Below are 8,999 nucleotides of genomic sequence, written 5' to 3'. Positions count from 1 at the left end.
CCAACTGGCTCCATAGATAAGGTCTTAACGTACGTCCACGTAAAATTTTGACAAAAATCACGTTGGAATTCCAAATCACCTAAAAAGATGAAGGACTATAACACAAGAAAATTGGCTAAATGGGGTGTTTAGATGCTCTGGTGCTTGTTTGACCACTAAAATGGGTCTTTTTGGTCGTGGTGACCAACTGACTCCATAGATAACGTCTTAACGGACGTCTACGTAAAATTTTGACAAAAATCACGTTGAAATTGCAGATCACCAAAAAAGATAGACTATATAGCACACGAAAATCGACAAAATGAAAATTTACCTGCTCACGTGCCATGTCACATTAGTTGGCATATGACATGTCGCATCGAGCCCCTCTCTCTCCAACAGCGTGGAAAAAAGGCATGAACAAAAAACATGTAATCATGGCAACAGAGTCTATTCCAAACAGAGACTTTCATTGAACAAGTAAAAACACAACAAATTAAATATCGAACAAGTAAAAACTCAGCTAGGTCATTATCGAGTTTTTATTGAACGAGTAAAAACTCATCAAATCAATATCGATTTTCATTGTCCAAACGAACACTTCATACATAAAATAACATCAAGTCATTGTACTAGTGAATCACATAAACCATGAGACAGTGAGACGAGTCATGCATTCTCTTGTTGCATTTTATGAACTCACAAATTGGATATTGAAGTTTGTTGCTATAAATTATCTCATTTCATTGGATATGTTAGAGACATCAGCTTCTAATTAACAATTGATTTTACCAACGGAAAAAATTAATTGAAACAAAAAATTATGAATTAAGTATAAAATTGCAATATCACACACTGAGATGAAGCTTGTCTCTACTAATAAACTTATTTCCTTGTCTGTTCAACTCCTTACATGAGATAAACTACAATGCATCCATTTTCCCATGCATACACGAAGCACATGAAGGAATTGAGTTTACCACATAGATCTCATAAAAATACCCAGAATCAAAAAGAAAAAGAGTCACATAAAACGGATATTCGAGTTTAGAAACAGCACCAAAGATAGATCCATATTACAGCATTCATCTACTTAAGACACAAGAGTTCAGAATCATGAAGACACATAGCAGAGTTTGGATCATGGTGAGTAGGGAGCACAACCAGGGCTCCTGCTACGGCTCCTACTAGGGCTCCTGCTGTGACCCCTAACTGGAGAACGCTCCCTCCTAACTGGACTTCTGCTACGGCTCCTTGGACTACCATTGTATGGTGGGTGCTCTCTGACTGGAGTTTGACTTCGACTCCTTGATCCGTTATGTGGTGGAGGAGAAAGGTCCCGAGGAGGGGATCGTGAATATGACCTCTCACGACTGTATCTTTTCTCTTCAGGTGAGACAGACCTGCAATGTAGAAGTGGGATAGAGATAAACAGACAAATACATTGTATAACTTATTGTTGTCCCAAAGGATGTGAAAAAAGAGCTAAAACAATAGCTAAGAGGGTACATAAGGCAAGCAAATTTGTAAAATGTCTGATATCAACTTCCAAGGACCAACTTGCAGGCAGTAAAACAAGTTCAAAATAAGATTTTAATAAACAATGGATATAGTATTCATAAAAACAAACAGCATGCTTTATCAGCTATATGAATCAGACGATGCACGCAAAACAAAAAAATGAACTTAATACCAAAGATAAGTGTATGATATGCCTGGTTGATTGTTGGAAGCACATATTTATACCAAAGATAGTGTATGATATGCCTGGTTGATTGTTGGAAGCACATCTTTATAAACAACCTAGAGCCTCTTTGACTAAAGGAACAACAAATATAGGTAATATTGCATACCTCGAGTACGGCCTTCTCTTGGGAGAGTAATCACGGCTGTGTGATCCTGGTCTTGCATACCGTGAAGGTGGAGTACGTCTCCTATCATAGCTGCGGCTACTCCTATGACTGATAAGAAAATCAAACTAAATGAATATTCAAATCCAAAATAATCGGCCAATCTTCAGCGGTTATAAAATGCAGGAATTAGAACTGGAATGAACAAAATATAGGTATAACACGAGAGATGAAGGGACAGATAATTTTATAATAATGTAGACCAAGTGTTTTACTTTCAAACATCAAAGCTAAAGTAGAATACTTGCATCAAAGACACAAGAAACATCTGCCACTTTACGAGACAATAAGGACTACTCAAGACAGAACTCTAATGGACTTCTGTGGATATAAGCAAATGAAATACAAAGTATTACCTTCCACTGCGTTCCCTAGATCTCATTTCAGTAGGTTTTTTCCTGTTTTCCTCTGCAAAAACCACAGTCAGTTGCCGACCTTGAAAACCTTGGCCATCCATCTGATACTTAGCATCTGCAGCATCAGCAGGATCCACAAACTGGACAAATCCAAAGCCTCGTGGTTCACTGTTTAAAAAGGCGGGAACACAAGAACAGATTTAGAACAGAGATTTCTTAAACAATATGGTGTTCAGCAGGCGATCAGAATACAAGGCACCCTAGCTACAGTTCTCTGATTGGAGTTTAAAAGGTAAGACCCAATCTGTGAACATAGGCAAACAAGGGTTAACAACTCAAATTTATCTAGCACTAGCAACTCCACTAAACCCCCACAAGGACTGATCAAGAACAAAGGGGAACTAGATTCTAAGAAAGATATTGAGGAAAGCAAAGAACAAGCCTAAACTGTAACAAAGTCAAAAACAGCACAAATTTCAATTAATCCCACCAAAATATAATGTCTTCATAAACACATAAGCAAGCACATGGCTGCTGACCTTGAATGTATCAGTTTAAAGATGACTTGAAATTCTTCAAGACTTGAAATCTTGAAATCTTCACATTGTATTCAAATCCAAATTCCTTCAAATCTTCACTACCATTAATATCACCTTCAACTCTTACTACCTGATTGATGTCAAGAACTCTTACTACTTCAATGTGTCAACAGAATGCTTATTACTTGATTGAAGTCTTCAAGACTCTTAGTTTCGCTGCTAAATTTCACAATTTAATAAAAGCACAGGCCGGTTTCTAACAACAAAAAAAAATTAACCAACAAATTTTAAGAAGGAAAAAACTTTATGGTGTCACCGACAAACAAACTTTAGCCAAATGCATTAATGGGGATATTACCAAACAACGTGTGCTTTTAAAATAAAATCTTCAATATTTATTTTTCAGCGAATGAAACTTGAGAGTAACTGGTCAGAGAGAGATACTCCGCTCTTTTATTCTTTCTTCTTCCTTCTGAGATCAGAAGAATTGAGCAGATGAATAATCACATGCAAAACAAGCTCACCCAGTGTAGTAGTCCTTTGGCAAGTAAATATCCTTCACAGGGCCAAATTGCCCGAATGGCCTCCTGAGGTCTTCTGGCCTGCAAGCAAGCAGTAAACTGTGGGGTACCAATTTATAAAAGTACTACAAGTCTACAGGTAATGTAATACAATGAAGGGAAATAGCGCAATTATATTTCTTGATCATTAACATTGCATGATTTTTCAACAACTGTTTCTGCTTATACCAACAATTTATCATCTTGGCCAGCTTCACTAAGGACATAGCATCAAGATAAGAATCAATATATCTACATGATCAGTTACAAGCTCAAAATCACTAAAAACTGATATAGCAATACAGGAATGAAGTGGCAAAAGGAAGACATGGAATACTTCAAATCTAACATATCATAAGTTTGAGGACAATCATTAGTGCATACCGACAATCATGGCGAAGGTTTCGAACTAAAAGACTAGTCGGACCATCTCTACCATGACCAGCATATCGACCTCTGGGACTTGGACTCCTTCCTCTTCTGCCATAACCTCTTGGTGGTGATGGGCTGTAACTTCTCCTCCTCATTCCAGCAGAATCAATATAATCTGTCCACAGTAGAGAAAAGAGTGAGGAAGCTCTTGTACAAAATAAGATTGATTAGATAAATAAATACATAAACCACACCGAGGATGCAAAATGATGATTAAAAAAAAAGGCAACTAGGCTCCTTGAGAAAAATCCAAAGCATGTCTACTCAGATATCTCAAATAAGAGAAGATACAGTAAATATCCCCAACTTCTCACATCCTTGCTACAGTCTAGTTAAATTGTTCAAATAAACATGAGATTGCACCATAGAAATTCTCTTTCAAGGCCAACAAGAAAATGGAGGGAAAAAGTCCAACATTTCCCATCAGATGTGAAGAAAACCAGGAAACTAATTATTCAAGTTAAGAGCTAAGATGCTATAACGTTAGGTTGTTAAAAGAAAAAGGAACCAATTCAAGAAAGAAACAAAATTAGAGTGGACAGAAAGAGAATGATCAGCTAGAGCTAATACATGATAAAATGCCATCATATCAGCAATCACTAGTATGAAGTTCATCACATCATTCTCGATCCACAACCATATTGAGCTACTTAATATTAAAGAAGAGTGTGAACAAGCAAATACATGATAAAATGCCAATTTAAGGCACACAAAAGAGAATGATCAGCTAGAGCTAATACATGATAAAATGCCATCATATCAGCAGCAATCACTAGTATGAGTTCGTCATATCATTCTCAATTTAAAACCATATTGACTTATTTCATGTTAAAGAAGTGCATCAACAAGCAAAAAATTGGCTTAAGAACTACTTTATGATAGGAGGATAAAATGTCAAAAGGTAAAAGTTTCAAGACAATTGATTTAATATTTAAACTTGTATAAGGTAGAGATCGACGGGTCGTTAAAGCATGTCAATCAAATGCATTAACAGGACTACTCAATACACACAAAGAACCAATTTAGGTCGCCCAAAAGAGAATGATCAGCTAGAGCTAATACATGATAATATGCCATCATATCAGCTATCAAACTTGTATAACACTCATCATCTCATTCTCCAAATTGATGGTTGGTTCAGAATGTGATACATCAATATGACTGAAAGACTTCAAATGTTAAGCAATACTCAAAAAGTACATAGTTCAAGGAGTTCATTTTAAATCCCAAAATAAAAATAATAACCAGATATTAATAAAACTCCAAGATGAAAATATAATTCAAGAAGAACGATCAGCCAGTACGAATACATGATGAATAGTATCATACAACAGTCATGACAGTATAATATTCATCATCTCGCTCTCCTGAATAATGAAAAAACAGAAGATTTTTCAAACAACAAATAACAGGACACTCAAGGAGTCCACCGACAGTTTCTGGTTCAGTTTGAGACTAAAACATATGTATAAGTGCAAAGACAATAAAAAATGTAGTCAAATCACTACAAAGCAACATTAAGAACAATTGACAAAAAACAATCTTGGTGGTAACTGCAGAAGTGATCAGACAGTACGAATACAAAACAAGTTGCTGTCATATCAGCATTCCAAGTTGTAATGATCATCATATACTTCTCCAACACCCTTAATAAACTAAAAATGGACATCACTACCACATAAAAGGTGTGCTCAGAGCAAAATAAAGTTATAAAAAATGAAAAAACAACTATAGCATAAAATAATATTTAAAGAAAATCAGTGTGAGTATTTAAAGAAAATCAGTGTGCATGTTGATTCAATATGGCTGTCTATGAACACACACAAATAACTAGTTCAAATAAGAACATTTAAGTTCACAATTCACAATCATCAAATATCAAACAGACTCACTATGCAGCTCCATTAAAAGCTACAATCAACAAAAAGGAAAATAAAATAAGATTTGACAATGCCCGATTAGACAATCCCAGCATAAAAACTCCCTCTTTCAATTTCAATGTCTACACCAAAAAGCAATTAAACCACTGCAAAGATGAGAAAGCTAAAAGCTCGAAAACATGGAGCTTCTAGCACCTAAAGTTAATCCCAATATTTGATACACCACAGGAGCTTCACTAAAATCTCGGTCTATTAATAGAATCTTCCAGATATACACCCTCGCTTTCTAACTTCCATAGAATCAAGATTTTAACCACACTCTGATATAGCAATACAAAGCTTAGAACTAAAAACCCCAAAAAGAACCCTGCATTACTTCATACAAGAGGCTGTTTCCACACTCAAACCCGTGACCACCTGTTTGCTTCCACTATACATCCACCATACAAGAACAACTACCCCTCAACCCCAACTAGTCAGGGCCCCACCATTTTGCTCTATACAGACCTATCCCACCACAAATAATCTGAGGTTTTGTAACACTAGAACCTCTCTACATTTCCTAATGACATACAAATCACTAGATAGACTAAAAGACTCCCTCCGAGTATAGAAATAGGTGATTAATCCATTTCAATTCACAAGATCCTAACAAAGATCCAAACTTGCAACAACCCAAAAGCTAATTAACTATTCTAACATATAACCACATGACAAAGAATCATTCTTAGCAAAACCCAGATAGAACAAAGTACAAAAATAATAATTAGTCAATTTCAGCTCAAAAGATCATTTTAAAAAACAAACTTGCAACAACCCAAAATCTAATAAACAACTCTAAACACATACCCACATAACAAACAATCATTCTAAGCAAAACCCAGATAGAACAAGTATAGAAATAGGTAATTAGTCCAATTCAGTTCACAAGATCTTAACAAAAAACCCAACTTACAACAACCCAAAAGCTAATTAACAATTCTAACACACACCCACATAACAAACAACCATAATAAGCAAAACCCACAAGAAAAAGAGAAAGAAAATGCTTCAAAAAAAAAAACTTAGAACATACAGATTCAAAGAAACCCATGATAGTTTTCAACAAAACTTAAACTAAAACATTCAATAGAATGAGATTTGAGAGGATTTTCTTATACCTTTGAAGAAACAAGAAGCTGAATTTGAGTATAGATTCACAAATTAGGTGACGGCGGATATAGAAAAGTTTGCACCAAATTAGGGCAAACCAAGATTTCTTATTGGCAGATGAGAAGGAAAAAAGGGGCTATATAAAGTTGTATAATTTTCCTTTCATGGTCTCCAATTTAGGTGAAAATCATTTTTGTACCCCCAAAAGTTTTATTATGTTTAAATCCGACCCCCCTTTGAATTAATACAGTATTTGCATATAAAGTATCGTTCTTCGTCATTATATAATATCATATATCAATAATTTTTATGATAAAATTATAAGAAAAATAGAGTTCGAAATCGGATAGGATCACCACAACACAATATACTTGATAAAATTCAGTAAAAGCAAAGTATGGGGAGGATACAATGTATGAAACGTCTTACCAATACATCCATGGGGTAGAGAGTTGTTTTTAAAAGACCATCAGCTCAAAAAAAAAAATTAAGATAACGGTATGATTACACTAAATTGATGGTTATACAATATAAAAACTTTTCAGTGTTAACTAACGATGAATTTAATTATATGATGTCATTACTAAATTTTAAATAATAATAAAAACAAACATTGTGTTTTATCTAACAAAAAATACAATCGGTAATGAATAGTTAGAAAGTGCTTGAAATGTTATTTCGTACAGTATTATAATGTATCATATTATATTGTCGTGATGATAACTACAATGTTTCAATAAATTGGATGTAGGGATGGAGTCGTGGTAGCTACGAATTCAACAAAACTTAATAACTTTGATTCAAGCCTTGTATTTGATTTTCAAAAACAATTATTTAACACGTAGAAATAACCTATTCAACACCCGATAAGAAAATAAATTGTGATCCAGAACCTATAAATTAAAAAAAATATATATTGTCCCTTCCCCTTAGTGTGTAGGGCAAGGTAATGGAAAAATAATTTAGCGATACGATCACACCAAGTCAATTGTTAAAAATAAAATGGAACTTCTCAAAAATCTTCTCTTCCAGCCATTGTGCTATGGGCCTAAAGATCACAACCCAAACTGATTATGGGCCTAACCAAAACAGATTAGGCGCAGCCCAAGAATTTTTTTTTTCTATTTTCTACTCGAAAATACAAACAATTACCACGAAAATTGTTACTACGATATCAAAATTTAGTACGATCCAGTTTGTTCTATCTCTTCGCGTAACATTTGTGTCCAACGAAATCTTTTTGCCGCGCCACTTAAAAAGCAAGCTATCATTGTAGTGTTGTCTGTCTTGCACTTGTATCGTCGTGCTCAACCTAGGAGATAAATAACAAAAAAATTGAGTGTTTTTCAAAACAAAAACAAGAATTAAGTGTGCAGTAAAGCAGAACACCATAGGAAACAGAAATAAGGGAAGTCTTGTGGACTAAGCTCACGCTATGCACGGGCTCTTGGGAAGGGCCCAAACACAACAGTTTATTATATGTTAGGAAACAAATATGTGTTAGTAATTTTTACCTCCACGAGTACTTTCGCCTTTTTCTTTGCTTTGGCACTTGGATCATCTTTCTCAGCTCTTCTTCTAGCTAAAGCAGAATCTTTTCTACCACTCTTCCGATGAACTGTAACAGCCTCTTCGTCATCGTCATCATCATCGTCATCGTCATCCGTTCCTAGTGGAGTGATTCCCACATCAGATGATTATATATATAAAGCATAGACAAGGATTAACATTACCAGACAAGCTTTAGATAAGAAACACAAGAATCTGATCATACACAACTAGTTCACAATTATTGATTTTGTAACAACTTCATCACACAATAGACATGAATAAACGCTTCAGTCGAAGATAAAATATGTGTATCAGTCACAACTCACAATACGCCAGAAGAATGTGACCACTACAAATTTGTGATTTCTACTTCAGAAGCAGAAAACTTCATCAAGTATGCAAGCTAGTACTCTTTTTCAGGTTCAAATGCTCTATGTTTTCAACTTGAACCAAGTATTGTCCAAACATTTACTAAATATCACAAGAATACAAATGCATATTCTTTTACTTTCTGGTGTCTAGGTAAACCTAATAGGGTGTGTTAGTTTTGAGTTGAAAATGTGCATTGCCTCCTTGCTAAAGGATGAAGTGTCATTAATATATTGCACTAACAGAACGGTGGGAAGGGGGGGGGGGGGGG

The 8,999-nt window shown here is 35.0% G+C and overlaps 2 protein-coding genes and 3 non-coding genes across 6 annotated transcripts in view; all 5 read right to left on the bottom strand.

Annotated features, from left to right (window-relative positions):
- Positions 1-835: 835 nt before the first annotated feature.
- LOC107006520 (serine/arginine-rich SC35-like splicing factor SCL33) lies at positions 836-6,922 on the bottom strand. The gene is made up of 6 exons (XM_015205054.2): positions 6,817-6,922; positions 3,729-3,891; positions 3,309-3,386; positions 2,246-2,413; positions 1,833-1,940; positions 836-1,382 (listed from the first exon to the last, which is right to left on the bottom strand). Exons 2-6 carry the CDS (start codon positions 3,869-3,871, stop codon positions 1,121-1,123), a joined length of 759 nt encoding a protein of 252 aa, XP_015060540.1. The 5' UTR covers positions 3,872-3,891; positions 6,817-6,922; the 3' UTR covers positions 836-1,120.
- On the bottom strand, positions 4,324-4,401 carry LOC114075791. Its single transcript, XR_003576179.1, has one exon. It is a non-coding gene; the product is annotated as a small nucleolar RNA Z102/R77 (small nucleolar RNA).
- Positions 4,494-4,573, bottom strand: LOC114075792. The gene has a single exon (XR_003576180.1). It is a non-coding gene; the product is annotated as a small nucleolar RNA Z102/R77 (small nucleolar RNA).
- Positions 4,816-4,895, bottom strand: LOC114075790. Its single transcript, XR_003576178.1, has one exon. It is a non-coding gene; the product is annotated as a small nucleolar RNA Z102/R77 (small nucleolar RNA).
- Positions 6,923-7,704: 782 nt separating the features above from the next.
- The window catches only part of LOC107008414 (protein MAK16 homolog), a 4,895-nt gene continuing 3,600 nt past the window's right edge, over positions 7,705-8,999 (bottom strand). For both annotated transcript variants that reach the window (XM_015207447.2, XM_027916206.1), the window contains exons 9-10: positions 8,323-8,477; positions 7,705-8,120 (exon numbers count right to left, since the gene is read on the bottom strand). In XM_015207447.2, coding sequence (XP_015062933.1) covers positions 8,076-8,120; positions 8,323-8,477 — 200 coding nt within the window. In that variant the 3' untranslated portion in view covers positions 7,705-8,075. The remainder of the gene's footprint in view (positions 8,121-8,322; positions 8,478-8,999) is intronic.

The sequence above is a fragment of the Solanum pennellii genome, chromosome 1 (genome assembly GCF_001406875.1).
Source record: "Solanum pennellii chromosome 1, SPENNV200".
Taxonomy (NCBI): Eukaryota; Viridiplantae; Streptophyta; class Magnoliopsida; order Solanales; family Solanaceae; genus Solanum; species Solanum pennellii.
This window is presented reverse-complemented; position numbering and strand designations above follow the sequence as displayed.

Bases quoted from the DNA above. Each gene is read 5' to 3' on its own strand.
- LOC107006520 (XM_015205054.2), bottom strand. From the start codon at position 3,871: ATGAGGAGGAGAAGTTACAGCCCATCACCACCAAGAGGTTATGGCAGA. The intron at 2,414-3,308 runs GTGAGCTTGTTT...CTTTTTAAACAG, and splicing joins CCAAAGGACTACTACACTGG to TGAACCACGAGGCTTTGGAT. The intron at 1,383-1,832 runs GTATGCAATATT...TCTACATTGCAG, and splicing joins AAGAGAAGGCCGTACTCGAG to GTCTGTCTCACCTGAAGAGA.